Source organism: Tursiops truncatus, chromosome 6, assembly GCF_011762595.2.
Source record: "Tursiops truncatus isolate mTurTru1 chromosome 6, mTurTru1.mat.Y, whole genome shotgun sequence".
NCBI classification, from domain to species: Eukaryota; Metazoa; Chordata; class Mammalia; order Artiodactyla; family Delphinidae; genus Tursiops; species Tursiops truncatus.
In genome coordinates, this window is record NC_047039.1 from 10,396,914 (window position 1) to 10,418,096 (window position 21,183).

At 41.4% G+C, this 21,183-nt stretch overlaps 1 protein-coding gene across 3 annotated transcripts in view; it reads left to right on the forward strand.

Moving 5' to 3' along the window:
• The window catches only part of INTS9 (integrator complex subunit 9), a 109,942-nt gene that overhangs the window by 70,698 nt on the left and 18,061 nt on the right, over positions 1–21,183 (forward strand). For all 3 annotated transcript variants that reach the window (XM_019941358.3, XM_019941359.3, XM_073805784.1), the window contains 4 exons: positions 8,326–8,437; positions 10,892–11,072; positions 14,932–14,992; positions 18,160–18,331. In XM_019941358.3, the coding sequence (XP_019796917.1) occupies positions 8,326–8,437; positions 10,892–11,072; positions 14,932–14,992; positions 18,160–18,331 (526 nt within the window). The remainder of the gene's footprint in view (positions 1–8,325; positions 8,438–10,891; positions 11,073–14,931; positions 14,993–18,159; positions 18,332–21,183) is intronic.

The window sequence follows — 21,183 nt, forward strand, 5'->3', positions numbered from 1 at the left end:
GCTACCAGTTTCTGAAAAGGATGTGTTATTTGTTGATTTATCTATTTCTCCTTATAGTTTTACTGATTATTGCTTTTTATATTTTTAAGCTGTATACTCAGGAGTATATATGTTCATGTGATCATTGTGTCTTATTGATCAATTATTCCTTCTATCAGGATGTTTTCTTTTTTTTCTCTATCAAAACTACATTAAAAACCAGGAGACTTTTTCCCCTTCCATACTTGCCTGCTAGTGTTTTTCATCCCTTTTTTTTTTTTTTCCACTCTTTCTGTGTCTTTTCTACTGAATCCCTTGTAGACAACATAGTAAGGGAATTTTTTTTTCCCTTTTTCAATCTAGAGAATCTCTTTGATTAGTGAAACCGTTTATGTTTCTTATAATCACTATTGTATTGGGGGCTTATTTTTGCCATCTTCATGTTTTTTTGTTTACTTCATTCTTTTCCCCATGTTTTCTTGCCGCCTTTTAGAAGTCTAAATTTCCTTCTGCAAGTTTGAAGACATATATATCTTTTAACTTTTTATTTTATATTGCAGTAGAGTTGATTTAACGATGTTGTATCAGTTTCAGGTGGACAGCAAAGTGATTCAGTTATATGTATACATGTATCTATTCTTCTTCAAATTCTTTTCCCATTTAGGTTGTTACATAATATTGAGTAGAGTTCCTTGTGCTATACAGTAGATTCTTGTTAGCTATCCATATATATTTTATTTTTATTCTTCCGGGTTATTCCTTCATTTGTCCTTCCTGTGAGTATCTTATCACTGTCTGTATCTCTCCCTCCAGAGCCACACCTTCCTCTTGTCCCTCCCATCTTTTTCCTCTTCCTTCCTCCCTCCCACCTTCCCCCCCGCCCACCATTGTCAGTAGTGTCCAGAAATTTAGTCTCATGTTATTTAAAATATACGTAGGGTGGTGAATATATTGCATATTTAGACAACAGTGAACTTTGTTCATTTTTTCTTTCTTCCCAACCTTATTTCCCATAAATCTCATAAGCCTTCGAGATTTACTCTTCTTTTTTCAAGAATACTTGAGAAATGTTCACCAAGAGGTAAACCTTATGAGGCCATGAACCACTAAGAACATCTTAGTAGATGGGTGGTGGCTATCAGGAAGAATAAGGCTAGAGATGTATTGAGAGCAGGAAACTTCTCTCCATTTGGGAACTTCTGCCTTAGAACAGTGGTTCTTAACATTTTGTGGGTCATGGACCCACAAGCCTGGTGGTAAGAATTTGATGAGAACTTTTTTTTTTAATCTGCACACCTACACAAGGTTTTACATTTATTTTCTGGAGACTGTGAGTTTATAGAGCTCAGAAGCCCATTGTTATTCATCAGGTTAAGAATCCCTGACTTAGAACTTTGGAAAGAATCTTCTTTTTTGTAAGAAATAAATTTTTTTTAATTAATTGAGAATTTCTACCCAATCAATTCCCTGAAGCTTCTGATGTTCACAGTGGGAATTCCTTCTTGCCCTTGGGGTTGGAGGAGGCTGGTAGCTGGCATGAGAGAACGTTTCCTTCTACCCCACACTGCCCATATTTACTCTGTCTCCCCTTCCTATCCTTCTCCCTTTGGAGTTCAGGGAGATGCTCCTCCTGGTTTGTTTTCCTGAGGTCTTAAAGACTTTGGCAGTAATAAATGTAGATTCTTCCCTTAAATCTAAAGAAAATATCTTAAATTTGGAGTCCTTGAATCAGGTTTTTAGAGCTCAGGCAGTTGCTTGGGTTGTTTTGCTCTGTTTTTTTTTTTTATATTTTTCTTCTTCCCTCTGAATTCCCCAAATGTTTTGTTATTGTTTATGCAATTCTTTAATCTAGGTGCTCTGCAGTAAAAGGTTTTTTTGTCTTTTTGGTTTTTCTACTGTATTTTATTTTATTGTAATAAATCAGTGACTTGCTCCAAATCTTCATGTGGATGTACATGTTAGCATTTTTCAGCTAGTCCTTAGTCTTCTGATGGAAATATCTGTAGGCTGCTACTTCTTGCTCCAGACCTGGCTTCATGGGGATCTTACAGTCAATCAGGTTCAGTCTTTGGGAATTTTCTAGGAGTGTCAGAGTTACCCTGGTACGGAACTGGGGGGTTAAAATCACATGGTTACCCTCATGCACAGAGCAGAGCTGGGGATGAAGGTCAACACAAAGACATTGTCCCGCATCCACAAAACTCATGTTAATATAGGTGGTTGAGGCTTCCTTTGCTCCCCTGGTAACCTGGTCCCCATGGAACACCTGGGCTTCAATTCTGCAGTCCCTTCTGTAGCATCAGAGCCCACTGCGTGAGAGCCAGGCCTGGGCTGAGTGTTGACCCGTCAAGAGGGGGCAACCTGAAAACTATCACTTCTCTGGGCCTCAGTTACTCTACGGAGACCAGATGACTGACATTCTTCAGCATCACATCTCTGTACAGCTAGGTGTCCCTGGGATATGTCCACGAAGGGCCCACTCTTCCTGGGTAAAGGACACAGCCATGTCCCCGAAATGTTATTTAGGAAAAATGTCTGGGACAAACCACAGCATACAGTTCCTTCCTCAGCTGCCAGGGCTGTGGGCAGGAAGCTTGTTCCTGTCCATGGGTGCAGCCCCAAGTTGTCCCAAAGCCTCGGCCTCCTCAGGTTGGTCCTGAGGAAGCAAAGCTCTGTCCTCACTGGCAACGTAGTACCAACCAGTAAAAGTTAAACTTGATATATTTGGGGGCAGGAGCGGTGAGGAAGCTGAGCTGCACACGGTTTGTGGTTGGTTTGGAGAATGGGGCTTAGTAAGCAGATCCCATGAGGCGAGGGGGGAGAGACTGAACAACTTGCTGGACTCCTGTCTGTTTCTTTCCACACTTGCTGTTTTGTTTCTTCTCTGGCAGACAGCTTCTCTCTGCAGAGTATTTCCTTCTCTCAAAAGTAATATATGCTACTTACGTGCATTCACTTGTTTATTCATTCCTTCCTTCCATCATCTAGTCTGTTGTATTTCCTAAACCCCTGCTTTGGGCACTGAAATGTGCTAGGCTGTAAGGGGAACATAGATGGGCAGGTGCTGGATTTACACAAGTTACCATAGAGAAAGAAGATGAGTGCCACAGGACTTTTCTCCAGGGTACAAGTGATTGATCCTTTCAGATCAGAAATCCAGTGAAGTACCATGGGATTCAGAAGTAGGGTGCACCCCTTCCTGTTGGGGATTAGGAGACCTCTTGGAAGAGTGGGCTTTTAATTGGCCATAGAAGGCTGGGTATGATGTGCTTCATGATTCCAAATATACTTCCTACTTCCTGTCATCAAAGAAGCATAGGTCATTGGGTCATTAACTTTTTCACGGATTCCTCCTTTTCTGCCTTTAAGCAAATCAGAGGGGTTTTAATATGGAAAAAGGCTTTCAGAAGACTGTCTCATCACCTGCTGCCGTAGCCTCTCTCTTAACCATGATGAGATTTCTCCTGTTCACCTTGTTCAACTTGGTCTGTGAACATTACTTTCTCATCTTTTACCTCCTGGATTTATTTCACATCTCTAGCTCAACAGTGATCAGTTTCTGGTCAAACTTAACTTTTTCCGTTTTCCACAGCATCTCACAGCTGCACCATTCATCAGTCTCTTGTTGACATTCCTTTTAGTCTAGGCTTCTGTAGCAGTCTTTTTGTTGTTGTTGTATTCCTCTTCTTGCTCTACCTGATCTTTTGCCATATTACAGGGTGAATGCACCATAAACTTAAGCTTTCCCAAACCCCTGAGTTTTACAGGTAGGAAGCTCTTCACTGCATCTTGTACTTCTCTTGTCTTTGCCCCTCTCCCACGTTCCTTACAGTGTCCCTCCAGCCTTGGCCCTAGACCCACTTCTCTTTTCCTCACTCCAAATGAACTGACATTTCTGTTACGTACTTTGATGAAGGTACCTAGCAGATCTCCATATACATCACATGCCACTGTTTTATCTTTAAACTCAGATTAAATCATTTCCCTACCCTCAGAACACCTGCAGCTTGCCGATGCTGGACTTATTATTGCCTCCTTATTCTTTTAAATCACTGCATCTGAATTTCCCTTTGACTGCATTTCTGACTTCAGATTTTGGAGCATGTTAAAGTCTGCTTTCTCCCTTGTCCTGTATATTCAATCCATTCCCCAAAGTCTGTTAATTGTTTTGTATGATGTGTAGATCTGCTTCTTCCAGCTCCTCAAATGCCATGAAGTTGTAATTTTTTTCCCTTTATGTCTGTCTGGGCTGCCTTCAAAGTGTTCTCCGTCTGTTTGGTCTCACTCCCCTTCCTTCAGCTATTGTCTGTGTTTATTGTTTAAAAATGTCATCCTCCGGCTTGAGACCATTGACTCCTTATTGCCTAGCCTATCAGTCTTCACAATTCTGACCTTTTAGGCCCTTAACCAATAATACTTTCTCTCTTTTTCCTAATTTCTTTTCTCAAATAAATCCGTCTGGCATCTACAGGCTGCCTTCCCCTGCCCTCTGCCTTCCCTGGCCCTCCTCCCGCTGTTGACACGCTTATCTCATGTTCCTGACTTGTAGTGCCTGTTTCCTAGCATGGAATGTTCTCACTTTGCTTACCAGAATGCATGTTCTTTTCATGTGTTCATTTATTCAGTGAATGTTTATTTACTGTTTGCTGTGTGCCAGGCATCTTGCCAGGAAGTAAGGATACAAAGTCCTTGGTCTCAGGGAGCTTTATAGTCCCATGGGGGACACAGACAGGTAAACAGGCGATTACAATTCAGTGTGGTTGGTGCTGGGATAGTGAGTCTTGGAGGCCATGAGGGCACATGTAGGAGGGACGTCTTGGTGTGGGGGGTTTGGGGGAGAGGGGTGTCACTCAGCCATTCCAAAGTCCGCCTGAAATTGAGTCTTAAGTTCCTTAGCCAAAGAGAGAAAGAAAACTAGAACCAAAACTTCATCTGCCAAAAAACCATATACAAGTAACCTCCCCTGGCCTAGTGCAGCCCTCTAGTCTGCATTCGTCCTGGCACTTAGATACTCAGTGCAGACTCAAGAAATTTGAATTACATTTTTTATGGCTTTTGGGAAAATCCTCCTTTTTGATTATACATACTTGTTTTCTCTTCAACTCGGTCATAAGCTTCTAGGGCCTAGAAACTGGATCTCCTTTTTCTCATGCCCTGTGCAAAGTGTCCAGTAAAAATTAATCAGCAGAAGGGACTTCCCTGTGGCACAGTGGTTAAGAATCCACCTGCCAATGCAGGGGACACGGGTTCAATCCCTTGTCTGGGAAGATCCCACATGCCGTGGAGCAGCTAAGCCCGTGTGCCATAACTACTGAGCCTGCACTCTAGAGCCCACGAGCCACAACTACTGAAGCCCATGCACTCTAGGGCCCGAGTGCCACAACTACTGAGCCCACATGCTGCAACTACTGAAGCCTGCACGCCCTAGAGCCCACGTGCCACAACTACTGAAGCCCATGCGCTCTAGGGCCCAAGTGCCGCAACTGCTGAGCCCACATGCTGCAACTACTGAAGCCTGCACGCCCTAGAGCCCACGCACAACTACTGAAGCCCGTGCCCTCTAGGGCCTGAGTGCCGCAACTACTGAGCCCACATGCTGCAACTACTGAAGCCTGCATGCCTAGAGTCCTGCTCCACAGCAAGAGGAGCCTCAGTGAGAAGCCCGCACGCTGTAACTTAGAGAAAGCCATGCACAGCAACAAAGACCCAACACAGCTAAAAAAAATTTTTTAATTAAAAAATACATATATGTATAAAAAAATTAATCAGCAGAGGACCAGCACAAAGACCACAGCATCCTTGGACCTAGGCTTTTTCAAAATTTTATTCCACAAGTTTGATTGTGACTGTCAACTTTGTAAGGTATTTTTATTTGATTCTTGGACACAGTGGAATTTTCTGTTTTTGTGTGTTTAAACAAAATGTTCCCACTTCAGGCACTCAGCGAGTGACCACTGACACCAGTAATATATGCATTTGCTCTTTGGTGGTGAAATGGAGATGGTGGTGGTGTCAGCTTGGTTTGGAGAGAGTCACTAAAAGCCTTTTAAGACTACTTTTTTTATAGTAGCCCTGGGAATCCACAAGAAGTGTCTCCCAAGTTTTAGGGCTAAAACTATGAACATCTAGTCTGACTTGATCATGAAGTATCTCAGTGTCCAGCTCGGTGGTAGTCATGTTTTAGTGCTGCCTTTGTTTTTTATTATGGGCATTTAGTTTTCAAAGGAAGGCAGTGGTAATGGCTGAGGTTCAGAGATGATAATGTTTTCAGTGCCAGAGTTTTCTCCCCACTGAGTCTTTGTTTAGATCAGTAGTCCTTAATTAACCTTTTGGGGGTCATGGCCCCAAATGACAACCTAATTAAATCTGTGGAAAAATGTATACAGGCACACGGAATTGTGTGTACCATTTCAGGAGGTTCCTAGGCCCTCTGAACCCCCCATCAGCCCTGTGAATCATTAGTGGCTTGTTCTAATAAGATTCTTATAAAATTGTGCTTTTAAGCTGAATATGCTATCCAGTGAAGCTCGGTCCTTTTGGTCACCGTTCCAGTTTCCTTCTGCTTGGTGTGTGCACACAATGAACGTTCCCAGGCTCATTACACATCAGCTGCTATAAACCTCTGTACTTTACTTCTCCTTTCCTCCTTCTCTGGAAACAATGAACGTGTGTGTGTGTGTGTGTGTGTGTGTGTGTGTGTGTGTGTGTGTGTGTTGGAGAAGTGCAAATAGGTAGGTTAGTTCTGCCTGAGAAGAAAAGCTCTTACACGCAGTGTTATGTATCTGTGCAAATAGGAATTAGAAGCTACTCATTGTAATTGTCACAACTGTCTTTCTCCTTTATTCGTGTGAAAGAAGTATTTTTCAGGTTATAAAGCAACTTATATAACCACACTCATGTTATTTTAAAAAATAATGAAGCCCATATATCCTTGTGTATATAAAATGCTAAAGGATGATACATCAAAAGACATGTATACTCAGAGATAGCAATGCAGATGGTAGGTGTTTGCTGCACTGCTATTTGAAATTTGGGGGGGGGAAGTCTGGGTGGAACAGAAAGAAGAGGGATAAGCCTTCTCAGTAAACGGTGTTTCTGGCTTTTTTCTTCTGATGTTCTGGTGAGTATGTTAAATGAAACTGAGGAAAAGATGCATTACAAAGTGAAAACATTGATGAGCTCTCCAGCATCTCAATCCATGGGCCTTCGTTTTTTTCCCTTTCTCTTCCTCTTATTAAGTACTTTTTAAATTTTTAAAAATTTTTTTACAATTTTTAAAGGTTACTTTCTATTTACAGTTATTGCAAAATATTGGCTATATTCCCCATGTTGTACAATACATCCTTACACGGGCCTTCATTTTTGTTTCCAATTTTAATCCTGATTTATTTGGAAAAAGTAATTAGTATTTTTTTGTAATGCTCTGAAAACAAAGTTAAATTCAAAAATAAATCCTCCTAAGGACCACACAATAGTACACCATAGGACTTCATAGTCTACGGGAAGATCATGTGTATTAGTACATGAGACTCTCAGAAGCCACTGAAGGGAGATGGGTCAAGAAATAGGCCCATTCTATAAGAAACCCAGCTCGGAGGCTTGGCTGAGGTCCAGTGCTGGTAATGGAATTGAAGGAGGCTTTACATTTCTGGTTCCTAATCCAGTGTCCTCCTTTGCTCCTCTGCCACTGACTCTTAGGGAAACGCACCCCAGCTCTTTGAGTCCCAACTTCGGTATTTTCAAAATGTACCCTATTTCATGTACTTGGCAGAGCTGTTTTGAGAACCAAATTGTATAGTGCAGTGGTTCTCAAGGCATGATCCCCAGACCGGCAACAGGACCATCTCCTGGGAGCTTGTTAGAAATGCAGATTTTCAGGCCCTCCTCAAACCTGAATCGGAAGCTCTGGGGGTGGGGCCCAGCGATCCACCTCCAGGTGATTCTGATGCACGCTCAAGTTTGAGGGCCACCAACGATGTGTGTGAGATAGCCTTTTGAAAAGAGCAAAGCATTATAGAAATATAAGATAATGTGCTTATTTTTCATTGAGGTAAAATTTATGTATAGTGAAACCCAAAGATCTTAAATGCACAATTCATGAATTTTCATATCATGTCATCACCATACCAAACAAGACATAGAACTATCACCCCATAAAGTTCCCTCCCATGGGTCCCCATCCCCCTTGGGCAACCGCTGTTCAGTGATAGACTTTTCGTTAGAGGAGGTGAGATGATTTGATGATGAGTTGGACATGGAAAGAGCAATAACTGTATTCTCCTTTACTACTTATATCTAACCTTTTCTTTTTTAAATTACTAATCATAGTTCTCTGTGGTTTTTCAGCCCATGGACCAAGCTTCTCTCAAAAACAGCGATGTTCTCATTCTGACAGGCCTTACCCAGATTCCCACTGCAAACCCAGACAGCATGGTGGGAGAGTTCTGCAGCAACCTGTGTATGTATCCAATGCAAATCTTAAACAAGATAAAATGTTTTACATTTATTTTTTGGTACCTTGATTCTGTGGTATTTTTTGTCCCTTTCCTTCACATTCACACCCTCTGATGCCCCCTGCTACGGCCTTTCCCCCCATTTATTCCCACCCTTTCTGCTCATCCTTCAAAGCCTACTGTTGTCAACAAAAGCAATTCTTAAGCAACTTAAATCTGAAAGCACAATAGTGTTTATAACGGTAAATTAGAATTTTTAGCACTTTATACAACAAATGCTCAACATTTCGCCCACTTGATTTATGTAGAAACTCTTATTCTTCTTGTTTTCTGGTGGGATTTGGGAGTGGGTCAGGGGTGCTTATAGGGTAAGCAAAGTTAAAGAAGGAAAAAATCATATCTTTGCTTTGCAAATAATAACACAGAAAAGACTGTTGATACTTTGAATTCACAACAGTGATACAGGTGAAACAGTTGTATTTTTTTCCCCACTATTTGGTTGGTATAATTTTTTTCTTCTTTTGGGGGAAGACTGAATTGAGAAACTTGTTGGGTATTTGCTACCTGGAAGAAATGTATGTTTCTTTGGATATAATTGTCCGTAAAATCTAGAAATGCTGCATTTCTTTTAGAAATGTGTAGGTTGCATATTGTCTTAGCTTAGGCTACTGTAACAAAATACCTTAGTATAAGCTTTAAGCAACACTAATTTCTCATAGTTCTGGAGGCTAGGAAGTCAGAAGGTTGCCAGCATGGCTGGGTTCTGGTGAGGGACCCTCTTTCTGGCTTGCAGACGGCAGCCTTCCTGCTGTGTCCTCACTGGTGAAGAAAAGCTGTTCTGGTGCCTCTTCCTCTTCCTCTTCCTATAAGTGTGCTAATCCCATCATGGGGGCTCCACCCTAATGGCCTAATGGCCTCATCTAGATGTGGGTACCTCCCAAAGGTTCCCCCTCCTAATACCTAATTGGGGGTAAGGGCTTCAATACATGAACTTTAGGAGACACAAACCTTCACTCCAAAACTGTTGCCAAAGAGGAGTTAATACGCTCAGGCCCTCCATCCCTGGCAACTCTGGGGGAAAGAAGTGGTTGTCATCTAATATTTACATGGAAGGCACTATCCTTTGAAATTTCACTTGCCCTTGCCAATAATCCTAGTCTTTTTTTGTTCTTTGCTGATTTTAAGACAAAGGTAGTTTATTCTTAGCTTGGAAAAAGTATCAGACTGGTCTCAAATAGAATCTTTGATTTGTATGTTTGTGTATAATCCAGAATCATGGACTCAAAGAACTTCAGGTCTTAAAGGAACTTTACATCTAATCCACTGTTTCTCAAAGTGGGGTCCACTAACCACCTGCCTCAACATCAGTGAGGCCACTTCTCAAAAATGCAAATTTTGAGGCCCCACCACAGACCTAGTAAGAGAGACCCATAGAAAAGTTGCATTTTTAACATGTTCTGGCAGTTTCCATGCAAAATAAAGCTTGAAAACCACTGATCTAGTTCACTCCTCTCATCAGCGATGAGGAAGCTGAGGCCCAGGAGGTTACAGTGGCCTAACTAAGGTCCCATAGCTTGTGACTGAGGCGGGTCTAGAGCCAGGCCTCTTGAGCGCTGATGGCTATCTGGTCTTTTCCGTGGTTCCATACTCTAGTAATAGCAAGTCGGCCAGTATTCCAGGCACAGCATCCAGGAGAACCTGGATGTCAGAGTTGGGAACATGTAGGAGAAGGATAAAAGTCATCAGAGACTTCAAGTTCTGTACCCAAACGGCTGCTTGTTTCAGTCTATGTTGGAAACTGAACAAAAAACAAACTTAAGAGATCTTTGGCCTTTTTTTAGCCAATTATAGCTTCTAATGTGATTTTACCGTAAGTTGCAATTCCTCATTTGATAACTTATTTTAAGTATTTAAAGTATAGAGGATTTTCTTATAGCCAAAACATTAATGAAAGAAAATGCTACTAAAATGAGTCAAACAGAAAAACTTGGCCTGTTTCCTTATAGGTCATTCAGCAGTGGTCAGAGGCTGAAGAGAGACAAATCCAACAGAGTTTTGAGCAGGAGCTAAAAAGAGAAGGAGCTTGGAGGGTCTGTCCTGAAGCTCATCTGCCATTGGGAACCTTGACAACCCAGACCCCTAACTGCACACCCTGTTCCCAGGCACTGAGACATTGGTTAAAAACTCAGCTGATCATCAGTCAGCCTCTGGATCCTCCCACTCCGGTGCTAGTCTTCAAAAGAAGTAAATTGTTATACATACGAAGTGAATTAGAGGAACAGATGTAGGAAATGAGAGAAATGCAAATATTATTTTTAAAGTTCTGTTCTCCCTGTGTTAAACTGTTCTTTTGATACTACTTTTTTTCCCCCTCTGGCTTCAACCTTTCTTTTCTTTGTGTTTTTTTTTTAATTGAAGTATAGTTGATTTACAATGTTGTGTGGCTTCAACCTTTCTAGCACTGACAGTCCGGAACGGAGGAAACGTGTTGGTCCCCTGCTACCCTTCTGGCGTGATCTATGACCTTCTGGAATGCCTGTATCAGTACATTGACTCTGCCGGCCTCTCCAGCATTCCTTTCTACTTCATCTCCCCGGTGGCTAACAGTTCACTCGAGTTTTCCCAGATTTTTGCCGAGTGGTATGTCTCTGTTCTTCCTGTGATTCAGTACATTCAAGCAGTAAGAAAAGAAAACTGTTCTTAATTTTAATTTAAAAAGAAATAGAAGTAATCCTATATTTTTCTCATATTACTATGAAACCTTCATTTTGTTGTTTTTCCCTGTCTGTGATGTGAAGATTATATTAATGAAAGCCAAATCTGTGATATTGCCAGGGTTTAGAGGAATTGTTATTAAGAAGGGAAGGAGGGAAGGTGGGAGAGCGAAGACGTAACTTAGCCAGCACTTTGAAAATCAGTAACAAAACTATTATACACTTACCTTCTCACATGCTACCCGCTATCTATTACAAAAGCTAAAAGCTAAAAAACGTTCAAAGCCCAAGCTCATGTTGTCGAAATTTATAATACCAAATCTGATAGGAAAAACTAGCTTATTTTTTCATTTCAATAGTATATTTGGCAAAATCAAGTTTTACTACAACAGGAAATTGTTTGATCAAATCCTAGGATGGGTAAATTATTGAACAATATGAAGTGGGTGAACCTTTTTAGGATTATTTAGATGGATATTTGAATCCAACTCGCCTGGCCAAAAAAAGTCAGGGGTAGGAAGAAATAGAGCAACTTAACTTTTACAGTGGATCCAGTAGTGCCTTAGGATGGGACTGTGACATACATATATATAGGGTGTGCTTAATCCCGTTTAGTGGTGTGATAGCCTAATAGACACAGTATTCTACGAAGCTTCTACTTTAAAAGGAATTTTTGGGCTTCCATAGTGGCGCAGTGGTTGAGAGTCCGCCTGCCGATGCAGGGGACACGGGTTCGTGCCCCGGTCCGGGAAGATCCCACATGCCGCGGAGCGGCTGGGCCCATGAGCCATGGCCGCTGGGCCTGCGCGTCCGGAGCCTGTGCTCCGCAATGGGAGAGGCCACAACAGTGAGAGGCCCGCATACCACAAAAAAAATAATAATAATAATTTGTACATCGTTCTGTACCACATACGTCATTTGTACAACGTATCCCAGCATTATGGTGTGCACCCTCCCCTCCCCACCTTTTTAAATACAGTTTTTTTCTCTCCATTTTAGTTGTGGTGAAGGTCCTTTTTTTCTGTTTTTAGATCCAGGCAGGCTTCTCCATCCCATGTGCATATTATTCATGTTTGTCCATAGGACTTTTCGTTGTTATTTATATTTGACTTATTGTTAGTGACTAATAATAAAAATTCACTTTTATTGGTAGCCATTGAATTTTATCCTTTGCTTAGAGTTTTTTCTCCCCCAACACAGGAAGATAATCTTGAATAAGTGGTAGTCCACCCTAAGGATGACTTGCACATTTAATCAGCATGTTCTGAATTTCTTCATCCAGATCCTCAGTTAAAAATATTGAAAACTACAAGCTCCTGGGCAAGCCCTTGTGGGCCCCTGTGGATGGTGTCCTAGCCGGGTGTGTGCCCTTCAAGTGCACTCTTGACCCATTACATGCTTTTCTTATTGTCAAAATGTCTGATTGGGTAGAATTCAGGACTGCTAAAATAAGAGTAGGTTGTTTTTGAGTTTTTATTTTTTGATATTTGTTTTTAATATGTGTGTAATACATGTTTACTATAGAAAAAGATAACAAGTTAACAGAGAACAGTAAAAAAAACTGAACCCGTGATCCCACTGTCCAGAAATAATATCACTGTTAGAATCTGATGTATTTCTTCTTTCTATATAGGGATCGTGCTGCATATTTAATTGTGAATCCTGCCTTTAAATTTTTTAATACTAGATTAGAGCATTATAAAATCTTTGAGACCATAATTATTGCTTGACTGCATTATTACATCATTAATCATCATTTATATGTAGTATAATTTACTTAACTATTGTCTGAAGGGGTGGACAGGCTTTTCCCAATTTTTTTCCTTTTAGTGATAAATTTTCAATTAATATCATTCTGTGTATATATGACTACATCTTTTGCTTTGGGTTAGTTACTAAAAATAAGATTACTGGAACAAAGGGTATAAATAGCTTTTAATGTTCATTATACAAATCTAAACTGCTTTCCAGAAAAATTTTTATGTCATCTGTAAATTGTTCCTTTTTTGCCCATTTACTTATCAGAGGTGTTGTACTTTTATCTATTTATTTGAACTCTATATATGTATTAAAGATCCTAACACTTTGTTATATCTGCAGACATTGTTTCCCATTGTCTTTGATTTTGTTTTTTGAATAATAATTTGTTTTTTGAATAATAATTTGTTACTTTAGTGAATAATTTTAGGCACAGAAAAGTTGCAGAGATAATACAGAAACTCCCATATACCTTCCACTCAGTTTCCCCCCAATGTTAACATCTTACATGGCCATGCGTTCTGTACCAAAACTAAGAAATTAACATGAGCACTCTATTATTAACTGAACTCCAGTCTTTATTCAAATTGCACCAGTTTTTTCACTAATGCTTGTTTCCTATTCCAGGATCCAATCCAGGGTACCACATTGCATTTAGCTCTTTGATTTTTTTGACAGAAGTATTTTAGTTTTACAGCTTTATGTATTGATGCTAAGTGATATAGCATATTATCCTTTGCAACAATCGAAATTAAACTTTTAAGCTAAGAACTTTTGTCTCTCCTCCTGAGTTTGAAATAAAGACAGTACTGTTGTCTGTTTAGATACTATTAATAAGCAACCCTTCAAAAGTATCTTGTTCCCATATGTACAACTTCTTCCAAAAAGGATATAAAGTAATGTTTTTGAAATCGAGTTAAACTAAAGAAGGAAAAATTAGATAATTGTATTAATGAAGTTCAGACAAAATCCAAGCCCCAGAGTTCTGAATTATTCTGCCAAAAGTAACATCTATTAGAATTGTTGAAATGCTTTAGTTCTATTTTGATAGAATTCTTAGAAGCAGGCTTTAACAAACATAATCACTACATATATTTTTTCCAACTTTTAAAAATGTCAGAGCTACAGAACACCCACGTACTTTGATTTAACAATTGTTAACCTTTTGCCACATTTGCTTTTCCAGAAATCTCCATATTTTAAATGTCATACCTGGCTAGGGAAAAACACAGACTACCTAAAACATTCACGGTGTCTAGATTAAGATAGAGTTACTGGAGAGATTTATTATTCTCCAGTTTGAGTTACCAATTCTGCTATTAATGAAATGGTGCATGTATAAAATAGAAAAGCTATGTCTCAAAAAAAAAAAAAAGTGTATCACTTTCTCCTCAAAATTGATCACAACTAGGGAATTCCTTGGCGGTCCAGTGATTAGGGCTCTGTGCTTCCACTGCAGCGGGCACAGGTTCGATCCCTGGTTGGGGAACTCAGATCCTGCAAGCTGCGAGGTACAGCCAAAAAAAAAAAAAAAAAAAAAAATTTTTTTTTTTTTTTTTATCACAACTAAATACAATACGGTATCTTAGATTAGATCCTGGAACAGAAAAAGAACATTAGTGGAAAAATTGGTGAAAGCTGAGTAAAGTCTAGAGTTTAGTTAACTGTAAAGTACTAATGTTTATTTCTTAGTTTAACAAACATAGTGGGATACCAGCTAAAAGGTACATGGGAACTCTGTACTGTCTTTGCAACTTTTCTGTAAATCTAAAAGTACTTCAAAATAAGAAGCTTATTTTTAAAGAAAAAAATGTATTGAGAAATTTCAAAGGTTGAAACTATGCTCACAAGTGACTTATGTCCTGATTACGCTATAAATGCTGGTGTTTTATTCACAGTGAGATACACTGACAGGAAAATTTCAAATAAACTTCGGTATTAAGTATTTGCGCTGCTACCACTAGGTGGCGACAGATGCCACTGTACGCCCTTGCCTAACCTGCTGATCTGTTTTTCCTCCTCAAAAGGCTTTGTCACAACAAACAGACTAAGGTGTATCTCCCAGAACCGCCTTTTCCTCATGCAGAGGTAAGAAAATGGAATCACTGGGTCCGAGCAAGAACAAAATGTAGATAAATAGATATGGGTGGATATAGCAGGTCATTAGCTTTTAAAAATCTGAAGGTAGTTTGATATAGCCCTTTGTTTCCCTTGTAAGATGGCAGTGAAGTACTCTGACTCAAGATTCGTTACTTTCTCTTCTTCTTAACACATTATATTACCAGTATGTTATTCAGTTAATAGCCTACCTCTGTTTCATTGACCGAGTGAGGAATTTTATTCTACTTTTTTGCATAAATGATTTACTTATTGCCAAAGTCTTCTTTTTGTTTGGTTATGTCTGTCATTGGTATAAATTTTTAATGATGAAAATAAGAACATTGCAGTTTAGAAAACAGAAAAATTCCCCCTTCCTCACAGAACGAGTGAGTGATTTTATGTGGCTGTGTGTGCCCAATTTTGTTTCTACTGCTTTTTTTTTCACCCAGTGCTGGGTGTATCATGGACATTTATCTGTGCACCTCACTGTTATTATTGCTACCTAATATTCCGTAGCATATCATGTGAACATACTATAGTGTACTTAACCATTCCCTTCCTATTGGACAATAGCGTTACTCCCAGTTTTTTGTTATGTTTTTTGAAAAGGATGTGTAAATTGGTATAACCACTTTAGGAAACTGACAGTAAAGTTGAACCTAGGACTATGACATCCTCTGTGTTTCAGCTGTTTCGTTCCCAAAGTCTGTACTGAACAGAAATGCAGGTGTGTCACCCAGAGATCTGCACAGAAATCTTCATAGCCCTCTTGGTGATAGTGCTGAAATGCACCCAAATGTCCATCAACGGGTGAATGAATTTTGTGGTCTATTCACACCTTACATCAAAGAGGATGAAGGGACTCCGATTATATGCAACAATGTAGATAAATTTCACAAACATAATGTTAGTGAATGAAGCCAGATATAAAAGAGTAGATATGGTGTGATTTTACTTATATAAAAGTTCAAACACACAGAAAACTCATCTGTGATATTAAAAGCCAGGAGAATGGTTATCCTGGAGGTAGCAGTGGGGGCAGGAAGGGGACAAAGGGGGATTTCTGAGGAGCTGGTAATGCTGTTTATTGATGTGCATATGGGAACGTGGAAGTTTTCAGTTTGTAAAAATTCCATCAAGTTAGGTACTTATGCATAGGGATTTTGTTGACTTATTTGCTATGCAGTTAACTATTCGGCTCAAGAAAATTGCAGCAGTTGTCCTGCTGATTATTTTAAATCTGACTACTGTTTTCCTACTCCAAAGGACAGGTCTCTCATGAACCAGAATGTCAAGTGGAAGGTTTTGAGGAAGTTATTTGCAGTCCTCATACTCTCTTACAGCAGCCAAGATTTTTGCAAGCTCTGTCATTACTACAGTGAAATTCAGGCTAGATATCTCGTGTCAGAAAATTAAGTGTAGCAAAACATTAAGTGTAGCAAAACACTGAAAGTCTATTTGCCTCTTCCCTAATAACAATTAGCCTTTCTTCAGAACGTGTTCTCTAAGGGTGTTACCGTGTTCTTACCCAGAAGTATGTCATGGATGACCTTTGTCCCATTTACAGTTAAGAATGTGAAAAGACCATAGGTGCATGATCAGGGTTCCTGAAATGCACTTGTCAATATTAGGGCGTGCTGGAGTTGATAATCGGTATTATGTGACCAGTGCCCATGAGAAAATACAGTTCTGCCCTCAGTACTGATTTAAAAAATTGCTTTACAGAATTCCTACCCTACAGCTTCATTGCCTATACAGTTTGGACCTTAAATCAGCACAAAGGTAATTCTGGATGGTCAAAAAGGTAGTAAGTCCGCTGGAAAAGTAGATCTGATTGGCAAAAAAAAAAAAAAAATCTCAGTTTGCCTTAAAAAGTGACTTGATTTATGTGCAAAGACCTGCTGCTCTTCTTAGAATCCCATTCATCTCCTTGACATCTATGGATACAGTAGAACTAGTCCTTTAGTCAGCCATTCACCTGTTTAACTGGGGCAAGTAATGATTTTGGCCAGATGGGTTATACAAAGAATGTCAGTTTTATTTGTATATAACTTGGAAGGGAAGTGGGAATGCAGTGATTGTTGCATCTTTACTATTCATATCCCATCCAAGCATGTGACACCTAATTAAGATCTCCAGGGTAATCTTGCTAATGAAAGCAGTCTCTCTGAATTAAAGATTAAATCTTCAAGATGAAGAGAGTCAGCTTCCATTTGTGGGCGGCCCCATTCTGGCCACATCCTCACCGTTGGGGTGACTACAGTGGGCTTGGAGTTGTTGGCTGGGCTCCCTTCGTAGGCGTTATGGGTGGCTACAGGATTGAGCTGGGTCACAGACCAATTCTTTACCCATCAGACAGCATCTCAGGGCACTACTAGTTGATACTTAGGGTCTCTGAAGTATGGGTGTTTGCCATCTTTTTGTTGCTAGAGTGGGGCAGCGGGGGCAGGGCTGAGGCAGCAGGAAGAACTTCTGAGCAGTGCCACAGGATGCCATCTGTGGTTGTAACTGTATATGGCGTTGCCTTGGGTCGGGCCTGGCGTTAGGAGAGTAGTTCCCAGTGTTGTGCTAGAAGGAAGACCTTTTTGGTTCAAAACATTCACTTTTGAGACAGGTTTGAGACTGTGTGTGGCCTGCTTCTTACTATAGCTCTCTGTCGCGAGGATATCACATCTCCCACATTGCTGAAAGCCAGTTTGTTCTTGTGTTTATTAAGTCCCCTGCCCCTCGCCACAGTAACTTAACACAGCTGTACCGTCTCAAGAGGCAGTCCTGTGCTGGTAAACAGTTTTTCCTGTGTGAAGTGTTTATTGTTGACAGAGCTCGGTGATGCACAGAGTTTGGGAAACTTGTACTTCAAACAGTAACTAATATTGGGGACTTTGGGGCCTGGAGCTTGGAGTGTCAGGAAGCTGTAAAGGAAGGGTTAGACAGAATCAGGCCATAACACCTGAAAAGAAGTTTCCATTAAGTTTGGTGATTTTACCGAAAGGTCCCATCTTTTGAGAAGGTCACATTGTAGGTAAAAAATGTGGATCTTTGGCTAATATTAATAGCGTTATCTTGTATTTTTAATTTGTTCACTCTCCCATGCTGTGGTTCTTCCTTCCTGGGTAGGCTAACATCTCTTCATGTGCTTTTGGTACGTATTCTAGCTCATTCAGACCAACAAGCTGAAGCACTACCCCAGCATCCACGGAGACTTCAGCAACGACTTCAGACAGCCGTGTGTGGTTTTCACTGGACACCCTTCCCTCCGATTCGGGGACGTGGTCCATTTCATGGAGCTCTGGGGAAAATCTAGTCTCAACACTGTCATATTCACAGGTAAATAAACCAACAAAACAAAACCCTGCCCTTCCCACTGTGACCATCCCTGCATAACCTGGTAGGATGTACCTACCAGGTAAAGACACTGGGAAGAATTTGACAGTAAGTTATAAGGTATAAATATGATCCCTATTCTGTTGTAAATACCAAAGGATAAAGCAACTGGAAGGGAAAGGGTAAGAACAAAGCAAAATGTCCTGTTAGATCACTGTGCACTGGACAGAGCTTTCATATCTGTTTTTGTAGATTTTCACCGAGACAGATTTCTGGTCTAGAACTACTTTGGATAGGATTTTGTAAGCTGTTCAAGAACGGCAGGAATTCTAATAATCATTCTAATAATAATTCTAATAATCAGTCTTGCTTTACTTGCTTTAGGACTTACTTACGGAGGTGGATCTTTCTCCTTTGGTTATAGTTTACTCTGGCTTGCCATTTTTCTTGTGGAGACCAACCCCTCAGAATAAAACTAATCCTTAAATGAGGGCAGGTTAGGGGTTTGACTTAATCACTATCTTATTTTATCAATTCACGGTCTTCAGACAGCCTTAGAATTTGAAAATCTCAGGGCAATGAAGTAAAAACACCTTGATCTGAAATCTGGTCCGAGTTACTGTAACCTCAGCCGGGTTACTCACCGCTCTTAGCCTCACTTTCGCCTGTAAAATGGGGTTGTTGGTCGCTCATCCTCAGGCAGCTCTGTGCATTTCGTGAAATGTTATAAGAAAGCACTCCTTACAGTGCCTGGCACAAAAGCCCATTGAGAAAGTACCAGTAGCCTTCTTAGAGTTCTCTAATTACCTTTAAGACGTGAGCCATGGAGGAGAGTCTAGTTATGCCCAAAGCTTTGGGGTCAGGGATGCTTGGGCCCTTCCCTGTGCTCAGCCTGTTGTGAGGACCAACCAGAGGCCACCAGGAACGCACCAGTAATGGAACAAAGTTGGGGTACTGACTCCTTACAGTGAGGGGGTACCGCCATGGGGAGGCAGGAGGCATCGCCAGGCACGTTCAGAAGAACTTACAGGCCGTGGCTTAGGTGATTTTGGAGGTGGGTTCCTTGTCCTGGCTTGGGTACCATCAGGAAGCAGTAGTTCTCTGGCTGGGTATCTTAGTGATTCTTGTCTAGAAGGTGAGAAGAATGGAGCCAGGAGAGGGCAGTGTTTGCTTGTTTGGTGGTTCAGACATGCTGTGGTCTTACGTTCAGGCATGATTAGGAAGGGTCTTATTTTTGTCTTGATCCGTCGTGGTCACTGCATGGCCTTTTCTCACGTCAGCGTCATGTGAGGTGGTTTATGTCCAGTAAGCGGGTGCCACCGTGGCCTGGCCGTGAGTGCCGGGGGCGCTCAGAAGAGCAGCCGTCGGGCGCTGCTCTTCTCCCTCGCAGACCCCCTTTCAGCCACAGGCAGAGGAAGTCAGGCCCTAAGACGTTGATTCACGCTACCCAGAGCCTCACCATTGCCAAGTTCTGCTAAGCAGGAAGTCATCCAGAGAACGCTGTCTGTAGTAGGACTGAGGGGGTCTCTCCTGTTCTTTCTGAGGAGATGTTGGCTCTGATGTGACAGTGGGTACAGTATTACAGAGACACAGAAGAGGCGTGGCTATACTCCCAACGTCCCTCCAGCCAGCTAAGAAGCAAGCAAGGGCTACGTGATTGTCCGTGGCATTCATTACCAGACATTCATCTGAGTAAGGAGTATACATTTAAACTGGTGTGTTCACTTCCGGAGCACAAGTTGTGTCGTTGACAATGTCTGCGAGGTTTGGGGCCACCTTATCTGGTTGTATTATGACTGTGGGAGTTGTAGCTCACACAGTATCCGTACAGAGAGAGGCGCTTATCCCCCAGGTAGCCGTGCTGGCCTCATTTGGGTGGTCTCTGGGTTCTTCCTGGGTAGACAGGATCCACTGCAGGGGAGGTCATTTAAAAAATCTGGAAGTTCTGTGAGTTGCCCTGAGGTCACCGAGTAAGTTCCTGGGAGCGGTGTGTGGAAAGCTGGGGCCGTAGGAAGTGGCGTCCTCGCAGGGCACAGACTGTGTCAGGAACCTGCGTGTCGTTTTTCACACCAGGAATGAGCCACTACTTTTGGCCCGAGGTGGGCAGCTTCCTCCTGCGGAGCAAACAATCCCCGCCAGGCTGGCCGTGGTGAGCGGCTCTGCAGAGAACAAACCAGCCAGCGTGGCAAGGACAGTTCCCAGGCGCTGCACTGGCTCTGCTGATGGGGCATCACAGCCTCAGCACAAGCATTTTGTTGACATGGGGTCAGGATCCTTCTTTTTCTTCTTCTGCGTGCATCCTGTCAAGTAGGAGGCACATGGTCTGTCTCCTACCTGGGGGTGACCTTTGAGCACTCTGTTCGAGTGGCTTGTGCCGGATTTCTCCACTGTGAAGTCACCGCTCTGTGTCAATCAGTATCTTGTGGGGGACACTTCGAGCCTATGTACTTATCCTGGTCTTCCCCATGTGTTTATCTAATTTTTTTTAGCATCTATTGATTCTGGTCCAAATAAATTATTACTGTGATGGTTGCCAAATGATGAAGTTTTTTTTTCAATTTCATCACTTCTTTTACATTTATTAGTTGGCATTTTGTTGTAAAGAAGAGCTTTCCTTTCTCACCCATTTACTTATTTATCCCCTCATTTGTCTCATCTCTCTCTCCATCTGTGTTGAAAACCTGGCGCTCACGCCGTCCCTCCAATTCCATATCCATCCTGCAGCGTTCAGTCCAGCCTCCCCCTCTCCTTATTTGTAAATCACTCCTCTCTCCCGTGATGGGGAATCTGGCTCCTGTAACCTTCAGTGCCTTTCCTGTCATGCTGCCCATCTGCTGGGCCTCAACCATGCCAGC